The 22373-nt window shown below is 35.8% G+C and overlaps 2 protein-coding genes across 2 annotated transcripts; one reads left to right on the plus strand and one right to left on the minus strand.

Moving 5' to 3' along the window:
• The first annotated feature begins 2961 nt into the window (after nt 1-2961).
• On the plus strand, nt 2962-5736 carry bet1 (Bet1 golgi vesicular membrane trafficking protein). The gene is made up of 4 exons (XM_079591632.1): nt 2962-3208; nt 4056-4165; nt 5039-5095; nt 5195-5736. The coding sequence occupies exons 1-4, from the start codon at nt 3190-3192 to the stop codon at nt 5348-5350; spliced, it is 342 nt and encodes a 113-aa protein (XP_079447758.1). The 5' UTR covers nt 2962-3189; the 3' UTR covers nt 5351-5736.
• Nucleotides 5737-6085: 349 nt separating this feature from the next.
• Nucleotides 6086-21115, minus strand: LOC306987413 (putative acyl-CoA dehydrogenase 6). Its single transcript, XM_079591630.1, has 9 exons — nt 20839-21115; nt 17009-17129; nt 11935-12064; nt 10459-10565; nt 8975-9142; nt 8715-8888; nt 8210-8371; nt 6826-6976; nt 6086-6573 (listed from the first exon to the last, which is right to left on the minus strand). The coding sequence occupies exons 1-9, from the start codon at nt 21028-21030 to the stop codon at nt 6483-6485; spliced, it is 1296 nt and encodes a 431-aa protein (XP_079447756.1). The 5' UTR covers nt 21031-21115; the 3' UTR covers nt 6086-6482.
• Between the last annotated feature and the right edge of the window lie 1258 nt (nt 21116-22373).

A 22373-nucleotide genomic window follows, 5' to 3' on the forward strand; every position in this document is an offset into this window, starting at 1 on the left:
CTTACAGAATTACGGTTATGGTTTGGTTTAGGGTTAGTTACTTGTAATTATACATTATTTACTGTTATAGTACATGTAGTAATGTGTAACTAACATCACCTTAACATAAAATTAACAAAATTGGACCTCTTTTTTAACGTTTTTATGTCAGTGAAGGTTTTAGTGATTTTCTATCCTGTTTTTTAACAACCCATAAAGCACAAATTCATATTTTTTATTTTCCACACAACCCACAATAAGCTGATTTTTACAAGCTGATTATTCAGAAAAAAATATTACGTGACAATTTTTTTTTTTTTTTTTTTTTAATTTTTCTGTTTCCTGTAGAAAATGATTATTGGGAATTTATCCACCTGTTTAGTTATCTGTAAACAGATCTTTCAGACAAATCATTAAATATTCTTCATATATTGACTCTATTATTAATTCAGGTGAACATTACATTACTGTCAAAATTGACAATTCCATTTTTGTTATGGAATAATGCAGTTTATTATAAACAAATGCCCTGTGCACATCCTTATTTCTTTAAAATTCATGTGCCCTTGTAAACTTTAATCAAAATAAAATCTCCCTCTTGCGGCGACATCTCTTCTCTAATGACGTGTTTACTGTCGGGAGGGCGGGGCAAACTGTCACTCACATGAGATCCACCAATAGAAAACCAGAACCATCCAATCAATTCCCCATGGACAAAATCAAACCCCGCCCTACATTTTTTACCTGTTCGAGAAGCCGTTTCACTTAGATATAAGTCACACTCACAATAGGAAAGAAAATACTGTCTTAACTTCCTTTTCATGTCGATTTAATGTCACAATGAGTGCAGAACATTCGGTCTGGCGTATGTTAAGAGTTTACTCAGTTTATGCTGTAACAGATATGTGGAGTAAATGTCCTAAAAATAAAAGCATGGAATATTTTCTCTTTAGTATTTGTGTATTGCTAGGTTTACTAATAATATGTGCAGCACAAAATAGTTTACAATTCCACAACTGTCACTTTTTCATCTGTAAAACAAACAATATGTCCTATGGATAAAATAATAATCCTCACATAATAGTGTCTTAACTGTGTAATACGAATGGCCAAAGAAGAGCCGTACATTGTTCTGTGAATGTTTACCTGACTTAAGCATAGCGAAATAACGGATTAGAGATTGTGATGGTGAATACTAATGAGACAGCGTCTGTTTAGCTGTGACTAGCTGAGATTATATCGCTGGAATTATGTCAGGATGATTGTCAGGATTTAAATAGATTCCAAACTCAGTGTATGTTCTCAGCTTCTGTAGCTGTCTGTCACATATTCCACTGAGACGGCAGGAGTGATCGCAGCATTTTGAGCTTTTAAGTGTCACATATTTTTGAAATGATCTCTAAATGACAAGAATGAATGTTGAATGAAAGAATGATGATAATGAAATGGATTTAGGGTTTCATATTACAAGAAGTTACAGATTCATTGATTCTTTGACATGCACAAGTTTGTGATCTTGTGAAGTGTTTTTTATAATCTTTTTTTAGTCTACAAATTAACCAGTTTTGATTCTATTTTGTGCGATTTTAAACAATATATTTGGTATTTTTATTGAATGAAAGTCCGAATCAAAACATGAACTTTTGTACTCAATGAAAGCTGGCATTCACAGACATATTGGTTGATAATCAGGAACACTGAAATTGCTCTTTGAGAGGTTCTTTCTGAAGCTTGCTTTATTGAATGCTCTGTGAAATTGCAGGGGGATGCACATGAAGAACAGTGGACGGACACATTGATGTGCTGTGGGATCAGGACAAGCCAGACCCTATAATGGCACTTCAGTTAGTGGCTATTTCTGTCATGACAAATCTTTGAGTGTTTGGCATGGTAATGTACATGACAAAGTTGATATGTTTGATCTTGGCGAAATAAATCTGTTATGCCGCCGCTGCTGCTGATACAGAGCAAGAACGGGACATGCTGCTGCTGTATAATATAGCAAACATGAATTACCCGTAGCAGATCTATACAGGTGGAGCTGGGGAAGGTGGAGGGTTTCTAAAAGCGCACTGCAGCTACAGCAAAAGCTGACCAAATATTTGAGGGTTGAGCAGCGAGCTCATTGGCTACTGATGCAGCAGGAACCAATCAGCTGTGCCCTATAGAGAATGATGTGATTGAAAGCAGATTGAGTTAAGGACCCATACGACTGCGCCATCTAGATTTCATAACAGAACTTTATATTTTCATCTTCAAACCAAACTTGGGTCTTTAGCCGACAAAGTTTAAATCCTGTCTGGCTAGCGCGCTTCTCATAATGTTTATGTAGCCTATTAGGTGAAGCGTCTTTTGTGGCTGTTCGAACGCATGCATTTGGCAGAAGAACAGTGTTTTGACTGTGCCTCGGTTCTGCTTGACTGTGCGGAATTAAATAATCAATAGAATAGAAAATGAAATAGACAATAGAAAATGCTTTACAATGAACTCTGTTAGAAAGCTACATTATATGGTGATTTATCTGTTTAATAAAATACCTCACTGACCTGCTGAGTAATAAAAACGCCATAGTTTCTTGTGCATATTCAGAGTGAATCACAAAATGGTCAAAATGGTTTGCCAAAGAACAATATGCATTAGTGTTTTTTGAGTAAATTAGTAAACTTGTCGCAATTTCTACACCTAAATAGACGCTTTTAAAGTTCTAACTCTAAAAAAGCAAAAAAAGCCAATGTCCATTTTATCTATCATATCAACGACCCTCATACACAGTAGAAAAACGGAGAAAAAACTATTGCTTATTGGTGGATCTCATGTGAGTGACAGGTTGTCCCGCCCTCGCGCCAATAAACATCATCAGATAAGAGATGTAGCTGTTATTTTTGATAAAAGAATACAAGGGAACATGAATAAAATACATCAATTTATAATATACAATAATATTCCACAAAACATAAGAAGTGTCCATTTTGATTTCAACCTGTCGGCTGGTCGGCTGTCTGCAAACCAAACTCGCAGTAAAAACTTCACTACCCAATCACCCTTTCGCGTGTGGCTTTATCCTTCGCGGCTTCCGTAGGGTGTCGTGGCGCTTGTTGAGTTGGAAGGGGAAAGTACAGCGGCTTTAAATAGCAAGATAAGCTAATATCTGCTACATTACTTTTAAACTGTGGTGATCGTATATCATATCATAAAGATTTCTGGGCTATAATGAGGCGTGCAGGTTTGGGTAAGTATTTTTCTCTCTGTTACGTTTGGGGCTCTTGCTAAGCTAAGTCACAGTTAACGTTACCGAGATTAAACCAACATTGTATGACCAAATCAAGTTAATATGACAGTTTCCAGATCTGGGGAACTACCTGCCTAAATAACGGTACCAGACTAAACGGTGTCTGACCTGAGTCAGGCAATAGCGCTAACTTACTTGGCTAGTTCTCTCTGTATTATACCAGTTGCTAACGTTATAGTCAGGTTAACAGAGCTGTTTACATCAGAAAATGAATGAGTGTTTGTTAGTGTTTCTGCGTGTATGGCAAAAATAAATATGACAGACCCAAGCTGAACTTAAGATTCCTTCGAGTTTTATTGAAACGAAGGAACCATCAAAATATAATCTAAAAGCCAGTTCTCAAAGGGGCTCATTTTAACTGATAAATAAAACTGGGCAGTAATTAAATGAGATTTTTAAACAACAGTGATGGGAATTATTTTCAAATTATTTTGAATATCTCATTTTGATTTTTGTATCAATATTTCATTCATAACTAGTCCCTTACTTTTAGATGTTAAGTAGTTTCTGATTGTATAGGAGATATATTGTATATTAGTAGATGATTGTATATTTAAAGCTCACATCTATTTGATTTTGCAGTCAGCATGTGAAGGAACTGGAAGTTTTTCCCAGCCATCCTCAGTAAAATGATTGGCCCTGACTCTAAGTCAAACCAATGCATACATTTTAATTCATACGTGGCAACGTTTGAAATAGTTTGCTGTGATTGGATATTGTATTTTAAAATGCTGAGAAACACTAGTGTTATCTAATGAATTTGACCTGATTGTTACTTGTTCTTTAGGTGAGGGAGGCCCTCCAGGGAATTACGTAGCGAGTGGATACAGTGTGTATGAGGAGGAGAACGAACATCTACAGGAGGGACTGAAAGCTAAAGTAAACGCACTTAAACATGTGAGTGGGCTTGAGCATATTTACTTTTAGATTTATTGATAAATATTTACAGCTTATATTAATGTATTATATAATATTTAAAATACTTACAGTGCTTAGCATAAGTGAACACACCCATGCTAAAGTTGACTAATAAGAGGAATAAAAAAATGCCTTAATGCCTTAATTAAAAATCTCCAACCTTTAAGGACACCAATTTTCTTTGTGAATGAATGTATCGTAAATAAATAAATGTTCTTCCTTAAAATACAGGCTGCATAAGTCAGGACACCCCTATGCTAAATCCCCATAGAGGCAGGCAGATTTTTATTTTTAAAGGCCAGTTATTTCATGGATCCAGGATACTATGATCCTGATAAAGTTTCCTCGGCCTTTGGAATTAAAATAGCCACACATCATCACACACCCTTCACCGTACTTCGAGATTGGCATGGTTTTATTTCAGTTAGCCTAATAGCTGGTTTGATTTGCATTGATAGATGAACTTATGGAAAGTACCCTATGCCGATCTCTAGGTACGGTGAAGGGTGTGTGATGATTGTCCGGCTATTTTAATTCCAAAGGCCAAGGGAACTTTATCAGGATGCATAGTATCCTGGATCCATGAAATAACTGGCCTTTAAAAATAAAAATCTGCCTGCCTCTATGGGGATTTAGCATAGGGGTGTCCTGACTTATGCAGCCTGTATTTTAAAGAAGAACATTCATTAATTTACGATACATTCACATAGAAAATTGGTGTCCTTAAAGGTTGGAGTTTTCCTCAATAAAAAAAAAAGGCATTGAGAGGCATTATTTTACTTTTAACTCATTACAATACATCTAATGAAAAAATGAAAGCCAAAGTAAATTGTTGATTTGCATCTTTTTCAGCTATCGATTGACATTGGAAATGAAGTCAAGTACCAGAATAAAATATTGGGAGATATGGTAAGCGATGGGAAATGATTCATGATAAAAATATTTTTTTTCTTCATCAAAACGCATGATCTGAATGACTTTAACATCCCGCGTTTGTTTCTCCTCAAGGACTCGGACTTCGACTCAACTGGAGGTCTGTTGGGATCCACCATGGGTAGACTGAAGCTCCTCGCCAGGGGGAGCCAATCCAAGGTGTTCTGCTACATGCTGCTGTTCGCCCTGTTTGTCTTCATCGTCCTGTACTGGGTGATCAAACTGAGGTGATCGCAGGGCCGATGAGATCCAAGACATTTCTTATGTGCCATGCCCATATGGAGGACAGGATCAGAATCCTCACAGTGACGACGAGGAGCGTTTGACAAGAAACTGAACCATTGAGTGACAATGTGCAATATGAAAAATCTGTATAAATATAAAAAAATATCTGTCCCAACCCACCAAAATTAATGTCGTCTCAGTGCAGGGATAATGCCACTCGTTTAATACTGGTCATGAAAAAAGATGAACGTGCATCTGTCTTTCTTTTATTCAATGATGACCTTTGTTTAATGACATTATTCTTTTAGTAGAACTTCAGTGCTATAAATGTGCTAACCTCTATACGGATACTGATGAAATACTTTTAAGAGAGTGCGACATCATCACAGCAGTCCTTTTAATTGTACAGTATAGTTGGAAATTCAGGTTTTGACAACTGGCCAGAAGTAAAGCTGGATGGGTGTAAACAATTTAGCACTTTTTACCGTGCAAGCATTCACAACATCTTTAAAAAGAGTTGCCACAAAAATGTTGCTTTTTGAATATAGTGTTCAAAGGGCTGATCTTGAGACTGTGAAAAGCATACTGAGATATGTGAAGTTATTCTGTTTTGTATAATAATCATATATCAGAAACCACCCCAGAATTCTGTGTACTCCAGAAATGCCTTGCATTATTTTTTTGAGGTATTTGCTTAAACCCTTCTGCTCTCTATGGTTAACAATGCATGGTTTATTTTAGTTTTTCAGAGACTAATATGTAAATAAATGACAATTTTTGAGAGAATTATTACATAAACATTTTCTTTGTGTTGCCAAAAGCTTGAGTCCCGTTTTCATGTATTCCATTTGTGGTTCTCAAGAATCTTAAGAATTATGAAAACTTTATTTTTTCTTTTCATGCATATTAAAAAACTAAGTCATTTACAACTGTAATCAGAATTTACATATGTTACATACATTTTTTGTCAGGGTTTCATCAGCCAAGTCTTCATTAAGGCAACAATATCTGACTGCGAGTTACAAATCATCTTAAAGTTGATGTAACTGCTACTATAACTTAATTGACTAATCCATTTACACATTTAGTGTTAGATTCTCCATTCATTGTAAGTGCACTATTTTTCACATCAGTGATGTCATTTCCTGGGCAGAGTGTCCATGTACTTGCATATGATTGACAGCATCACCTCATCGGCTCCTGCACCAATAGACATTAATCTGGAGTCCCTGTTAAAACAAAAACAGATTTGATTTATTTGTGATCTGACATGAGGATTAGGCTTACCAATATTTTACACTTTTAATAATCAGTTGGGCGTTCGATTCACTCAAAAGCATATTATGCATTCACATGTATCAATTGCTTCATTGGAACCACAAGCGCCCTTATTCAAGAGTGAATACATGCAATCTAAACCTGTTGCTTTTAAATGTCACTAGATGTCACTGCAGCTCTGGGAGCACATGAGAGAAACTGACCTGTAGAACCTGCTGACCAGGACACCACTGGTAAAGCCCATGCCACCCCAGTACTGGAGGCAGCTGTCACCGACCTCTCGGGCCAGTCGTCCTGCCTTCAGCTTGGCCATCGACGCCAACTTTGTCACGTCGTTTCCCTTGATGTACAGAGCTATGAAAGTGCACAGAAAACATCATATCAATTCTAAAGGCATTCTTTTTCAAGTTGTATATGCTGAGATTCAGCTCCATTTTTTTATTTCACAACAGGAGGGAGGAAAAACGTCAAATGAATCGTGATTTTTTTATTTAAATAGAGATCACGATTCTCCTACAATCTGAATAGACATCGATTCGAAATAAAAACATGATTTACTAGAGGTTCTGTTGGAGTCTTTAAAAAAAAATCAATTTGAATCAGTAATTTTGAACGAATGATTCAATGACTCACTCAAAGACTTCACTTGTGTCATTCATAGATATCATATAATAAAGGCTAGATGTCTCGTCCGCGCTGCTGGCCAATGGAGGTCGACGTCTGCACACGGCGGCCATCTTGCCACAGGGGGCTCGCTCACTTGTAACATTGTTTTAATGGTGCATGTACTTTTTAAATAACCATAACTTGCTCAATTTTCTATAATTTTCTATAATCTATTATTCTAATTATAATATTATATATTTCAACATGTTCAAGCATCCAGAATTATAGCCACGTTAATAACGTTTGTAAGAAACCAAACCGTTTGTAAATCCGTCAAGATTTCAGCGAGATAAGAGTATTTGTGTTCGTGCAGATCACTCGCCTAACAGAAAGCTTCGCTGTGCCAAGATGGCCACCGGGTGATGACGTCCGAGACTCCGCCGTAAGACATCTAGCCTTTATTATGTATATCTATGGTTTCATTACTGTGTGAATCAGCGTTTTTAAACGAATCTCTTGAATGAATGATTCAACGACATACATTTTTTTGGCAGTCACTTGTCGCCATCTACTGGTGTAACGATGTAATCGGTACAATCTTTATTTGAAGCATTAAGTTACTTTCAAAAGGTGACTTACTCTATTTTCATCGCTACCGTAGACATCAGTGTTCATATCCAAACTATAACTTTTATCCCTGTGCTTATGTGATCATTTTAATTACTGTAATTCTATCAAGTATAATGATACGGTGTATTAGAAAAGAGCCATTTCATACTTATACATGACAACTGCTCTTTCTGGGGAGATTTGAATGTTCGCTGTGATCGTACTAACGTGCAGCTCTAGTTCACACCATTTCATGATTCCATTATTAATTTGGAAATGGTGGCCCTGTAGACCTACCAGACACAAACCCATGAAATTGCATCTGCCTTGGCCAATCATTCTACAATAATTTCAGAAACAGTCTGGACTCGCCTGTGGCGCGATGCAAAAGGGAGCGCAACAGCTCGATTTCTGTCTGGAGCTCAGCCAGCCTGAAGTGAACGACCTGGTGATTCAGAACCGGCTGCTTGAAGATCTTCCTCTGTCTGGTGTAATTAATGGTCTCTTGGACAACTTTCTCCATCATCGTCAGGACTTGAAAAACAAGAAATACAACACTATCAGGTCATGTCGCCGGTCTAACATACCGAAGGGAAAAATTACGATGCGTTTTTCAACAAATAGTTGTAAAAAGGGAATAGTGTAGACAACATCTCGACAGGAAGTAGGCAGAAATGTTAGCTGATGATTTACAACAACGTTTGACTCATCTGTAAACACATTTGGGCCTGAGAGGAGAGTGATCTGGACTCATTGTACTACACAAACAAGCACCACTGGCATTAACACACGGACGTCATGCCCGTGCCAATCCCAACAGTGAGGAGAAATGTTTGACGTACAGTGGGATGTGTGGGAGTCAGAAAGGATTACTTACTATTGGCCACCCCCCAGAGTCGCTCCTCCTGGAATTGTAGCATCTGGTAAGTGAAGCCCATTCCCTCCTGCCCTATGACATTTTTGCAGGGCACGTGCACGTCATCGAAAAACACCTCTGCTGTATCCGATGACCACATGCCCATTTTACCGATCTTACGTGCGATTTGAATGCCTGCGGACGTATATGGTAAAACATGTTTACTTTGGCAGACAAACGACTCTTTTCCAAAAGTTTTGTGCTTTAGCCTGCAGTCTTACCAGGCAGATCCATGGGTAAGCAGATTAAGGATTTGTTCTTGTGAGAAGGGTCATCGCTGGTGTTGGCCAGAAGGCACATCCAGTCTGCTTGTGTGCCATTAGTAGTCCACATCTTTCCACCGTTAATGACAAATTCGTCTCCTTTGCGCACAGCTTTAGTCTTGATGCCTGGAGGAAAGGGTATTTATTCCCAAACTAGACTCTTTAGATCAGTGGTTCTCAAACAGGAGGCCGGGGCCCACTAGGGGGCCTCATTAAACTTCTGGGCCAAAGGATGACTTAAATATAATTATTAATATATTAAACACTAACTTTACATCATACAATTTTTATTATTTTTTTTTACAATATTATTTATTTACTGTTATACTATTTTTAGCATTTTGAATTAGCTCTTATTTTTATAATTTAGGTTTTTATTTTAATTTTATTTTAAGTTTTAGTAATATTTTATTAAATTTTTTATATAGCTTTGATTTATTTTTGTCAGTTTTAGTAATTTTAGTACTTTAACTTGTTTATTTTAGCTAGTTGCGAAGGCAACATTTATCTTAAGTTTAAGTTTTGAATCTAATATTTATATAAAAATTTTGTTCACTTTTATTTCAATTACCAAAAACAAGTTATTGAACAGTTATTTTAGTATTATTTATATACTATTGTACAAATTTTTTTTGCTTTTTTTTTTTTTTTCGTTTTAATTTCAGTTTGTTTTAGTAATATTGTATTAGTTTTTTAAATATATTTTTAAAATATAATTTCATTTATTTTTATTTTAGTCATTTTAGTACTTCAACTTATTTATTTTAGTTAGTTTATCCTTATTACACTTATCCTAAGTTTAGGTTTTACATCTAATATTTATATGCAATTTAATTTCACTTTCGTTTCAATTACCGAAAACAATTTTAAATCGTTTTAGTTTTAGTTACCAATAACAACACTGGAATCACAAAATTAATTAATTAAACTGTATTCACCACTCAGTTTCTTTTAATAAAAAAGTTGAAATCAAGCAGCTTTGTCATAATTACAGCAGAAATATCATATAGAAAATATTTTATCTGTTGAATTTTATGTTGGACAATAAAGGGCCTTTGAATCAAAAAGATTGAGAACACCTACTTTAGATCATAATTGGCTTAAAATGTGAAATAAAGTAATACAGCACTCTCATTTCACCATAAGAAAAGTTTAGATTTCTATGCAACTCATTAATAATTTCTGACTAGCGCCGGCTTTACTTCAAATACAAAATTGAATACATTTATGAAAAATAGCTCAGCATGCCCCTGTGTGGTATTCCCATGTAGGCGAGTCTTTTAATCTCCCTGGCCTGAAATGCTTTGATATCTTCATTTGATAAAGTAATTAATTTTAGATTTGCGTCTGGTGTATGTTTACATCTTGTTTAAAACACCCCCTTGGCAATACAACGAACATGTCTTTCTTGTTTGGTACATTATCTCCAGCAAAATACTTACTAGCCACATCCGAGCCGGCCCCTGTTTCGCTCACCCCGAGGCAGGCCACGATGTCTCCCATTACGCTGGGCAGCAAGAACTCTCTCTTGAGCTCTGCAGAACCAAACCTACAGCGGCACAGAAGTCACAGTCACATCCTCACAGGTATCAGTGTCATAGCAGCTGTGGTTTAAAGCTCGTGAGGTTACACGAAAGATTTACATTTTACTAGCAGCAAATGCAATTTCAGAAGCTGTTCCCTAGGGCAGAATCACAGAGGACACTAATCGAAATCCCTGATTTTCTGAAACCAAATAGCCAAAGTGGATATGCACAGAAAACGTGTTTCCAGAGAGTGAGCACAGTGCAGTAATATCCCCTCAGTGACAGTGTACAACCGGCAGTCAGAATATGGCAAATACTAACAGGAGGAAAGGAAATATCCTGATAATTACAGTGTTTATTTATAATAAATGATAGGTGGTCTAAATTGTTATGAGAGTCTGTCAACACATAAGATAATTTGTGTAATCAGTATTTTTTCACAGTAAAAATATCAAACCTTAAAACAATATAAATTTACTTGAGAAGCAAAACTGCATAATATAATTTGTTATCATAGAAAATATCTTACATAAAGTTAAAATTCAGTTACGCCGATTCAGTTACGGTGCGATCTTCTGGTCAGATGAGGGAATTCCTTCAGCACGCAACTCTCACAGTGCATTATGGGTATTCTCTAGCCATTGAGGGTACATCGGTTGTACACTTGTTATTGCGCTGCAATATTAAATGAGTGCACTTGATCACATCCACTATGGTTTCGGACACTAGAGCCCCTTTCACACAGCGCGTTGATCCCGGGTTGGGGGCCTAGTAATGGGGTCCTCACTATCCGCGCTGAAGCTGAGATCGTTCGCCAGCTTTGTGGAACGGTACGCGATGCGTTAGTGTACATATTTTCCATGCATACGTTACACGTCTCATCCAGACGTCACGTATCTTTACGGGATCTTACCGGGATGTGTGTGAACGCACTCATAGATCCCGGAAAATCACTGGCAGTGTGAATAAACCAAAACCAAACGATCCCGGGACAAATCCCGGGTCACATTATCCGTGTATTTTCCGGAATCTCTGTGTGAAAGGTGCTTAGTACAAATGGCTGTCCCTTCAAATAGTACCCTATTTAAGGATATAGGGGGTGATTTCGAACACAGCCATCATTTTTCTCAATAATCATTGAGCGCACTCACCACCAACTGGACAGGGGTGGGAATTACAGTTACAAGCTACAATAGATCACCCTCAGTGTAATCTGTCAAAACAGCGGACAGCCTTCAGATTTTTCTGTCACTGCTAAAAAAACAAACAGTCAATGACGGAAAATATTCGTTTAACGCAACCTCTGATTCTGTGTAGTATTGCATTCGGAGTACAGGAACTGTTTGATGTGTAGTACTTAAAGGATAACAATATTTCAGTTTTAGAAATCACCTCGCCAGTGCCGGTGTAGCCATGTCACTCTGAACGCCGATGGCCATGGGAATCCCTCCACAGTTGATGTTCCCCAGTTCTTCAGCCACAGCCACACTGTAGCTGAAGTCCAATCCCAGACCGCCATACTCTGCCAACAATGAAAACAACCAGTGAATATCAAGAGAGCAGATGCTTCATCTCTTCAGTTTTTTGTTAATAAGCATGTAAACATTGTAAATAAATGGTTTAGACAAATATCCGACAATATTTGCCCAATTTCCTGAACATTTTGATCACAAAGCAAGTGAAATTTAGAGTTTTTCTATCAGGTCTCTCTTTGTTCCTGGGCCTCAATAAGTTAAACTTGCTTACTTTAGTATTGAAGACAAATATGCATCATGCATACGTCATCAACATATTTGTACCATGCAGTAATCTAAAACTTGACATGCCCTTTTCACACCCCTGCGGTCCATTTCATCATAACATACTACGTCTTGGGCAAATGGCGTATAGGCAATTACATGTAATCGTAATAACAGCATTACTGTTTCTCACGATACTTTCCTTGTCATGCATTTATTCATGTCATTTCATGTTCCATTTCATTTAGCATTTTCCTTCAGGAAACAAATATTACGACATTAAGGAAATGATTGTAATCTCTGCAGGCAATAAGGGCAACAATAATGTTGAAAAGCAAGTCCTTTAGTGACTGTGGTGAACTCTACACTCATTTCCCCCAGTACAACAGGACGCTGTAACCTGTCATCAGGTCCCGCGATGGTTGTGGACAACATTTGGTGTGGCAAAATAAGGAAAAGTGAAGCCAGAGAGCAAAGGAAACAGATACAGCTGCACAGGAACAGTGGTAGTCAAATAATTCAGTATCCAAACAGACAATCTGTTAGTGTTCAGTACCTAGTTTGTTTATCCTGACCACAAACTAGCTTAACTAACCTAAAAGGGGACCTATTATGCCCTTTTGTTTTTGGGGTCTATTAGATATGGCTTGAATGTTCAAAAAACACATTATTTTTCACATATTTAATATTGTTGCAGCTCCTCTCTTCCCAGTCTGTCAGTAACGCTCTGTTTAGTTCCAGTCTCTATGAAGCCCCTCCTTCTGAAAAGCAAAATGTGCTCTGATTGGTCGGCTAGATCAGTGTGTTATGATTCAAGCGCGTTTTGTAAATGACACACCCTTTACTATAGCGAGTTTCACGCACTACTAACTAGCTAACTCAACTAGGCCTCGACCCTTTATTTTAAACACAATAATTATTATTTTAAACACAGATTAATGCTTACAATTAAAGTTACAAAAGTGATTTAGTCAAGAGCAGTGAGTCATTTTCTCTTTGTCTTGCTCTTAGATTAACATGCAAGAAAGCTCTTAAAGTGACAGCAGCCTAATAAACCCGCTGTCACTTTTTAAGAGCTTATGCACAGATCCAATATATTTTTACTTTTACACAACATGTGATTTATTTTTCAACTATTTACGTTCCAAAACTGACTATATTTACCTGAATATTCGGCAAATCTGGGATTTTGACATCATTTTGTATGTGTTTGACCGTTTAAGCGCAATAAGCCAAAAATAGAAGTCATTTTGGTACTCGCAAGCTGTTTGAGAGGCGGCTTTATGAAAGCGCTTTTGGTGTGAGCGCGACACCTGCGGGAATGACTAAAATTATGCGCAATACAAGCACTATTCAATCGTAGCGAATGACACGAGTGAGTGAGAGGAGGCGGGTGTGTTTTAATTCGCTGTTGGAGAGAAGTGAGAATGCGCAGTTTGGTATCGGCAATTCAGAAATGGAGTATTGGAAACGGTTCAGATATTTTAGTATCGATACATATCAATATTTGTGACAACACTAATATAGAACATAACTCCTTTTGCTTCTAAACTTTTCAGAGTTATTTTATTCTCAAACAGCAACATTACACACTAAAGAAAGTAAAAAATGTTTAACAAAATCTAATATTGTATAATAGTCTTATATGGGTTTGTAGTATGAAATACTAGGATATAAAGTTGGAACAAAAAGGGGGAAATTATGTAATTTGCCATCAAGCAGGTCTAATCTTTACGAAGGTCAGATATTGGAAGCTGGTCAACACTTGTGTTTACTGCGTACATGTAAAAACAGTGGAGAGTGATTCTCCTGTTTGGTGGGGTAACCTCGCACAGTACATTTAATCACCGCATAGATGTGAAATGAGAAGTATTTCAAGAGACACAAGAGGCCTTGCACCCCCACATATTTTGGGACTTGAGTAAATGTTAGACGACTGGATGGTTCGGATAGGAAAGTTTTAGTGCCTTATCTGAGGTTGCCAGGGTTGTAAAAACAGACAATCTGGATTTACGCCAGTGTTTTGTAAGATGGAGTTGTTTTAGCCAGGTTGTGAAAGCTGTGATTTCATGAGGAAGACAGTGTTATGGGAACCAGCTAAACTCTAAAATACCTTCATGCTAAATAACCAAAATGCTAACCTGTAAGATCATGTAGCATTGTGCGCATGCATTAGTATAGAAGGCTCATGATGGTTATACATATGGGAGGCTAGTTTTTTTACAAAGGCCATTTCTTAGTAACTGTAAGGTTGAGTCAAAAGTTCATGACACAAATGTGCTTTCTAACACTTACCGGTAATTCAAAATCATATTTTTTTGTGAATTATATCCTCCAAAATAAAATAGCAATACCATCATATTTTTGCTGTCACTGTTAAGTAAATAAGTGAACACAATAAAACCACACTGAAATATTTAATTTACTGTATATATTATATATATATATATTATATATATATATATATATATATATACATATACTTACTCAGTATTTCTGTCGGTTTATGAATCTTAAATAAAGATACATTTGAGTAGCAAAAATGCCTTAAGATATTAAATCTTCTTTACTGAAAAAAATAACAATATTATGCAAGTTTAAAACAAGAAAAATATCTGTCAGTGAGATAAAAAAAAATATTGTTTTCCCTTTGAATTTAGTTAATTTTTCTGACTCCACTGACAGGTATTTTTTCTTGTTTTCAGCATAAACACTTCATTTTGATGATTTCCCCCCCCAGAACACAAGACTTACATCATTTTTGCTTCTCAAGTACCGGTAAATGTCTTAATTTAAGAATTTGTAGATATTTTTACATTTGTATGTAATGGAAAATGTGACAAAAGTATTGAATAAGAATTCTGCTTTTTGCAGTGCAATATAATAGTTGATATATTAAATGGTTTTACGCATTACTTTTTTGCTGTTTCATGAATTGTTTCATAATTGTTTTACTGTTTAAATTTGCCGCAAAATGTATAATAGGCAGATTAAGGGCAGGTTACATTGTGACAACTTACCTCAAAAAATATGACAACAACAAGCCCTGGGTAATGTGTGTTCATTGAACTGTATCCTTTTACCATGAAAATGTTTTTTGTATTCTTAAATATAAATGTGTTTTAAATATGTGTCTGTACAAAAATTGACTTTTACAAAATAAACCTAACCCGAGGAATTTACTCCAGTTTCCCTTACATCTTGATATCTTTCAGAAAATGATTACCTTTCACTAACAAATGTTCTGCTTTCTATAAACGTGAAAATGCTACATTTGTAGCACTGATGATGGTGGATTCTGATTATAAAAATAGCCACAAATCTCAACAGGGAGTGCGCAGAAGAAAGATGAAATATGTAGAGCGCAGGAAAAGCTCCAGTTTAGCCTACAGCAGTCGAGTCACAATTTTTACCTGAGCAGATTCTACGTTATTGTTCAGAGATTTGCTGGTGTATCTGTGCTGCACATATCAAAGTGAGGTGAGGCAACGCTACGAGTACTAATCCTCTGTCTAAGAAGATGTAGTAAATCCAGCCGGCTAATGCAGAAGTGTCACAGTCTCAGCACTTCTTAATGCAAGTGCTGTTCTCCTCTGACCTACAGATTTATGAAGCCAGATTTAAGTTTCCCCCGAGCCTCCAGCGATCTAGCAATTATTCGGCATTCTATTGTTACTTGCTAAAACTTTATATATATCACATGAAAACTGTTTTATAAGTATAAAAGTATGTATAAAAATTATAAATTATGAGGATATTATATGGATGTTATTTAAGAATGAGACTCAACAGTCATTGATTGTTTTAATAAGTTCAATATAATAACAGATGTTGAACATGAACTGTATGACTTTTGGTTCTCCTATCATTCTTCTCATGTATTGGGAGTCTATAGCAACCCTTTGAACTGCATGGAAAAAAGTTGTGAACTGACATATTGATACATGTGATAATACCACAAATCGTTGTACCAAATATTTATTAATACCAAAAATGTTCTCGTAATTGCTTCTTGCAGCAATGTTGTTATTTTCTCATGAATCCATCTGCACTCACATAAAAACCCTAAGACTGTTTAAGGGCACTCTACAATCTTCTTTTTCCTCTACTTTTCTCAAAAAAAAGGACACTTAGAACTGTAATTCTGCCATTACCAAAGACAAAATGATCCAGTTTGTACTTAAAATGCATATTTTCATTTTTACAAATATCTTTTTCAACCAGCTGCTTTCAAGGTGATACTTCAAGAACAATCAAATTGTCCTTTATCTTGTGCAATAGAAAAGCTCATAGTACTATGAAAACATACTGCAAAAATGTTTGATGTAAAAAAAAGAAAAGAAACGTATGATATGACCACCCAAACTGACAGCATTTCTCAACCCCTGTACTTTTTTTTTTTTACATTTAATTGATGCTTTTAAGCGTTTTAATTTATACTAGAGTTAGAATATTTTAATATATGAATAGTAATTTATTAATCTAAATACTTTTAAGTCATCCTGTGGTCCCCATCCCCCAAATTGAGAATCACTGTACACAGCATCCTTTGGAAAGATCCCAGTTTTAGGAGAGAGCAGCTGAAGTTAAATAGTTCCTGTTTAACTCTAAAATATCAGAGAGGATGAGGAAAATGGTTATGACCCCATGGAGGAAAAAATAATAAAAACACAAAATCCCTGCTTGATTAAGGTACTGTACATCTGAAGTAGCAAACGTCTGCTTACCCACAGGTTTGTTGACTCCCAGAAATCCTGCACTTCCCAGGATTTTGAAGATCTTATGAGCGGGAAACTGCCCTTCTTCCTCCCATTGGTCTACATAAGGGTTGATCTCTTGATCAATGATCTGTAACACATTCAATCATAGATCAGTATACTTGAAGTATACTACTGTATCTTAATATGAACATGACCTCGTGTATTATACAACACAAGGCAATCGTGTATTACACTTTGTATGCAATTAAACACTTCATTATTCCAGTGAAGCAGGATATCACTCACTTCTACTCATCACTTCCAGTCCTCTATATAAAAGTGGCAAAAGGCCAAAAATTTAAAAAAAGTTTTCAAGTTCCTTCAAACTATATAGAGTATAATAGCCAGAGTCAGACAATAGGTGTCTTCCTCGAAAGTGGGACAAAGCTAACTTCCTTCTGAGTCACTTCAAGACGTCTGGTTTTGTAATAACATAACCGTTGTGAAATATAGCGAGCATCTGCAGCAATACTCCATGTAGATTTGAGCCATAGAGACGCTGCCAAACCAAACATTCCTGACAGAAGAGTGACATACATAATCACTTTCAAGTTTAGCCTTATCAACATCTGGATTTCTTCTTCAACCGTAAACTGAACACCACATCACCAAATATGATCACCACTTTCAATTGCATTTTTACCAAATGTGCTATTTTTTACAATACCAACAGTTTATTCATATTTTATTCAGGAAGTATGCATTCAATTTATCAAAAATGACAGTAAAGATATTTATAAGGTTACAAAAATCTGCATGTTGTTCCTTTGAACTTTGTATTCAACAACAACAACAAATTAAATAAAAAATCCTGAAAAAATGTATCACAGTTTTCACTAAAGTATTAAGCAGCACAACTGTTTTCAACATTAGTTTCAAAAGAGAGCAAGGCAAATAATTAAAATCTTCTTCCACAATTCAAGCAGAAAAGGAACTGAATTCTTTCCCCAAAAATGCATTATGTGAACAATAGCTTTTTTTTTCAACATTAATAATAATAATAAATGTTTCTTGAGCAAATCAGCATATTAGGATAATTTCTGAAGGATCATGTGACACTGAAGACTGGAGTAATGGCTGAAAATTCAGCTTTAAAAAAAAAACCTAATGTGTAAATATTAGTGTTTTGCTGTCTTTTGGATCAAATAAATGCAGCCTTGGTGAGCATAAGAGACTTCTTTCAGAAACTTTTTTTTTTTACTGAACACAAACTTTTGAATGCACAATTTTGTTGGCAATATTTTTGCATGGTTCTGCCTTTAATTTATTTGAACTAATAATAAACGTAATATTCCATAACTTTTTGCTTATATCCTTTTCAAGTTTTATAAAACTATAAAAGTATCATCTTTGTTTACGGGCCACAATAAAAGTTAATTTAGTGGAATGTCCAGGCTTCTCTTTTCTATACAACAAAATGACACATCATCTAGGTTACAAACATAAGGGTGAGTATTTTTGTAACTGTTAAGTCTTTAAAATAAATGCAATTAAAAGTCAACAGACCTTGTAATGCTCATTGTCAGAACTGTTTTAGTGTCTGATCACAAGAACACTAAATGTTGTAATGGGGGAGTCAAAGGAAAGCAAGGCGATTCATTAAAATCTACTTACACAAATGAAGCAGAAAAGGAACCAAATTAATTTTGCAATGATGCATTATATGTACAATAAAACAAAGTTGATTCAAGCATGATGAACCAGTAATTTTAATTCAATTAAGGCTATAAACTTTTCCAGCAGTGGTAATGACTCCTCTTCAGCTAATATGTCATGCTTATGTGTTTAATGGGTACAGACTGAGCTTTCGGTATGAGCTGTGAAAAGTTAAAGAAAAATAATGGGATGAGCACCACATTTCATTTCCCCAAAAACATGCAGACATGCTGCTTCGCTGGCCAACAAAAACGTCCTGCCTCAAAAGCAGTGTGAACAGAACAAACAGCCTTTAATAACGAAAGGAAGCCAGGGGTCAACGACACGATAGCAAACTAGTTTCTGACTTTCTTCAGCAGAAAGAACTTGTGTGGAACAACTGGCATAGAACATATAACGGAAGCGTCTTATTTAGTGTTAGATTTACTCGAAACCCAGAGGACTGTGACTGGATAATACGGTCAGAAAGGAAGGGTGGTCCACCCTGTCCGAACCTACAGTACAAGGTTACTATTCTTAATAAAGGTTGGTGAGACATTCCACAATACTCTTGTCGGTTAGAGCTGTGAATTGTTTGGTGGGGTCCAAAACTCTGACTTACGGTTTGTCAACACTTTATGCACCCAGAAGACCATTGAACTAAACTGAATAACACAATAGGTGATGTTTCCTGGAAGTGCTAACCCTAATTGGTGCATAAAAAAATTATACTCCCATTATTTCAATCTGACCATTACTGAAATGTCTTACGCAAGATACTGTGAAAACTGTAATCTTGAATCATGAGATGACCTTGAGAAGGAATGCATTTTATTGTAAAATACACGAGTAAAGGCTGAAAGAAGTGCAAATATTAAGCCCTATTGAATCTGACACCAATCTTTCCTTCCATTTAGATGCATATAAATATTACATGCTTCTAAGTCAAGGACTTTTCTAACTTGTTTTCAGTGTTTCACTGTCTCTGGTGATTTCTTTTAATAAACGCCGTCCCTGAGCTTCACGCTATACAGCATTGTTCTCATTATCCGCTGCTTTTTTCTGTTTTCCACTTATATCCTCTTTCTCATACCAGTCTATTCCGATACACTTAAAGCCACTGGGAACTGGAGGAAGCAACTTCCTGTCCAAGCCCTGTAACCCTTCAGTCTAGCCAGTTGATATTAAAGTATAATTACAGTGACTTTCACTCAATTAAAATGTTCAGTTTCAAGTTAAAAAATGTATCACATGCCTTGGAGATGGTAATGACGTGTAATGTAAATTACTTTTCACTTTTTGGAGAAAAGCCTCAAACTTTCTAACACAAAAGATTAGCTATATTAGTAAATTAATATTGACTTTAAAAAGAAAAGTTCTGAAATAAAATGTACTAAAAAGAAAAGTTCTGAAATAAAATGTACAAAAAAGAGACTGGTTTGGTAATAAGTCCTCATATTTATGAACGATCTTAAAATTAATTGAACTTCAAAATGTCACTCAGGTGCCTTGATACTAGAGATATTTCTTTATTCTAATTCCTATCCTAATCAGAGATAAACTTTTTGAAAAGTATTGTTTGTTGCTTGGTGTGGTGGAAATGACAACAGAACAGAGAAATAAGAAAATAAGTCTTATTAACTACAATAACAATTAATTGTATGTTTATTTTATATATAAAATGCAATGTAAATAATCGGGGGTTGTATATATTTGGTATAGAAGAAGGGTTTAAATAAAAAGTTAATTTTTAATTTAAAATAACTTGTATTCCTTACTTGACAGCTGGCTGTACAATCAACTTTAGCGTCACGTGACAATTCTGGAGGCATCAAAACAAAGCGTCTGATCTTGACATTTCATCCGTTAATCTAGAAAATTCATCTTTATATCAAACAAATCCCTCCTAAAAATCTTTTAATTATGTCTAGCATTAACAACAAATCCCTAAGTAATTAATTTAACCCAACACAGATGCAACTAGCTGTCCAAGCTAGCTACAAAGTAAGTGACCTCTTACCTACATTCACTTGCTGAAAAAGATTCGACCTGTACATTCACATGTGTGACATTCAGGTAGAAAGAAACTTAATCAACATTCATCTCGACAGCGAATTATACATTTGTTATGGATACAAAATAGCACGCTGTCCTTTCGTTACCTTTCTCAAAGATGACTTTAATGCAAAATGTTCCTCTGTGTAGAGAACATGATCGATATTTTCGGTAGAAACAGATGCTTTCGGATTGGAGGACGATTTTTCTGAGAAGTACCGATTGTTGCAGAAAACAGTTTTGGGTAAATTACGATTCACAGCTAAACTGAGTCTCAAGACCTTAGCACGCAGTGCCATTCTTACAAACTACACAAAAGTGTTGACATGCGCATGCGCATTGGACCTTACGTAGAACTCGAAGTCGAATGTACAATAGCCTATGTCCCTAGTTTTACCAAGATAACTACCTATAATTATAGTTAACTAGGCTATAGTAATAGTTATAGTTATATAGTAAACATGTGATAAATGGGTATTAACCAAATGTAAGAATAATTCTGAAACAATGTTTGCAGAAGATCCATATTTACTAAATAGTATAGGCTGGGCTACCATTATATAATACCGTTTGTTATTATGGTATTTTGTCAGTTACCTCAATGTTTAACATAGTACATTTTGGTTAACACTTTATTTTGATAGTCCACATCACATTAGACATTCTACTAACTATAGGGGTGAATTCAGGTTGATTTGGACACTTTTTCCCCAGTTATTTAAATGGCAAAAGTGTCACAATCAACCTAAATTCACTCGAAGTAACTTTGCCTATATGTCAACTAAATCTCATTAGAGTATTAATAGACTGTTAGGTTAGGGTTAGGGTTAAATTGCCTAAGTTGACGTGCACTGTAGTTAGAAAGTTACTCAGTCAGAATGTCTGTTGTTGGGGAGCCTCAAAATAAAGTGTTAGCAAATATTAAGAAGACAGTCTACTAATACTCTAATGACTGCTAGTACAAAGTTAGAGTTAGTACTAGAATGTATAAAGTTGACTATATCGAAATTACAACATTTTGTAATTAACAAGTGTGGCCTTTCTTCTGCATTATTATGGCAAAGACTTGATGTAAAGTTTTCTGTAAAATACCGTTTGCTTTATAATACTGTACACTTTAAACCAAACTCATAATGGCTCTTGGGAATGCTCAAGTGACAAAAATTTAATTCAGAAACTTTAGTGGCCATTTGCCATGTAACTTTGGTTTTATTGAATAGCTAAATTATTCCACCGATTAAGCCTTGATCTATCATGTTAATTACAAGCTCAAACATTCACTTTCACCCAGTTTTGTTACACAGATGTTACCCTCTGGCTGGCTGCCTAAGAAAGAAATACATGTATTAGTCCATCAAGCAAGTCTCTGGTGATCTGTGCACAATGGTCAGATTTATTACATCACTTAAAAGATGAATACACAACATATGAGGGTCCAGATCCTGAGGACTCATTTACAAAGGGAAAAAGAGCCATTTAGAGTTATTCGAACATCTATCCATGTTTGTGATTGTCCTTGTTCGGGGAGCAGAAGAGTGGATTCCAGCTATGATTAAATTTTAGCAGGTGTCCATGGGCTGCATTGAACACTAAACTGCAAAAGTCGGGGCTTTCTTTGTCCACATTAGCAAATGACACATCC

The sequence above is a fragment of the Phoxinus phoxinus genome (genome assembly GCF_949152265.1).
Source record: "Phoxinus phoxinus genome assembly, chromosome: 19".
Lineage (NCBI taxonomy): Eukaryota > Metazoa > Chordata > Actinopteri > Cypriniformes > Leuciscidae > Phoxinus > Phoxinus phoxinus.

Excerpts from the sequence above, each read along its gene's own strand:
- bet1 (XM_079591632.1), top strand. Across the intron at positions 4,166-5,038 it reads AAGTAAACGCACTTAAACAT|CTATCGATTGACATTGGAAA; the intron begins GTGAGTGGGCTT and ends CATCTTTTTCAG. Across the intron at positions 5,096-5,194 it reads ATAAAATATTGGGAGATATG|GACTCGGACTTCGACTCAAC; the intron begins GTAAGCGATGGG and ends TTTCTCCTCAAG.
- LOC306987413 (XM_079591630.1), bottom strand. The coding sequence starts at position 21,030 with ATGGCACTGCGTGCTAAGGTCTTGAGACTCAGTTTAGCTGTGAATCGT. Across the intron at positions 12,065-17,008 it reads GGGAGTCAACAAACCTGTGG|AGTATGGCGGTCTGGGATTG; the intron begins GTAAGCAGACGT and ends CATTGTTGGCAG. Across the intron at positions 9,143-10,458 it reads GGCCGGCTCGGATGTGGCTA|GCATCAAGACTAAAGCTGTG; the intron begins GTAAGTATTTTG and ends CCTTTCCTCCAG.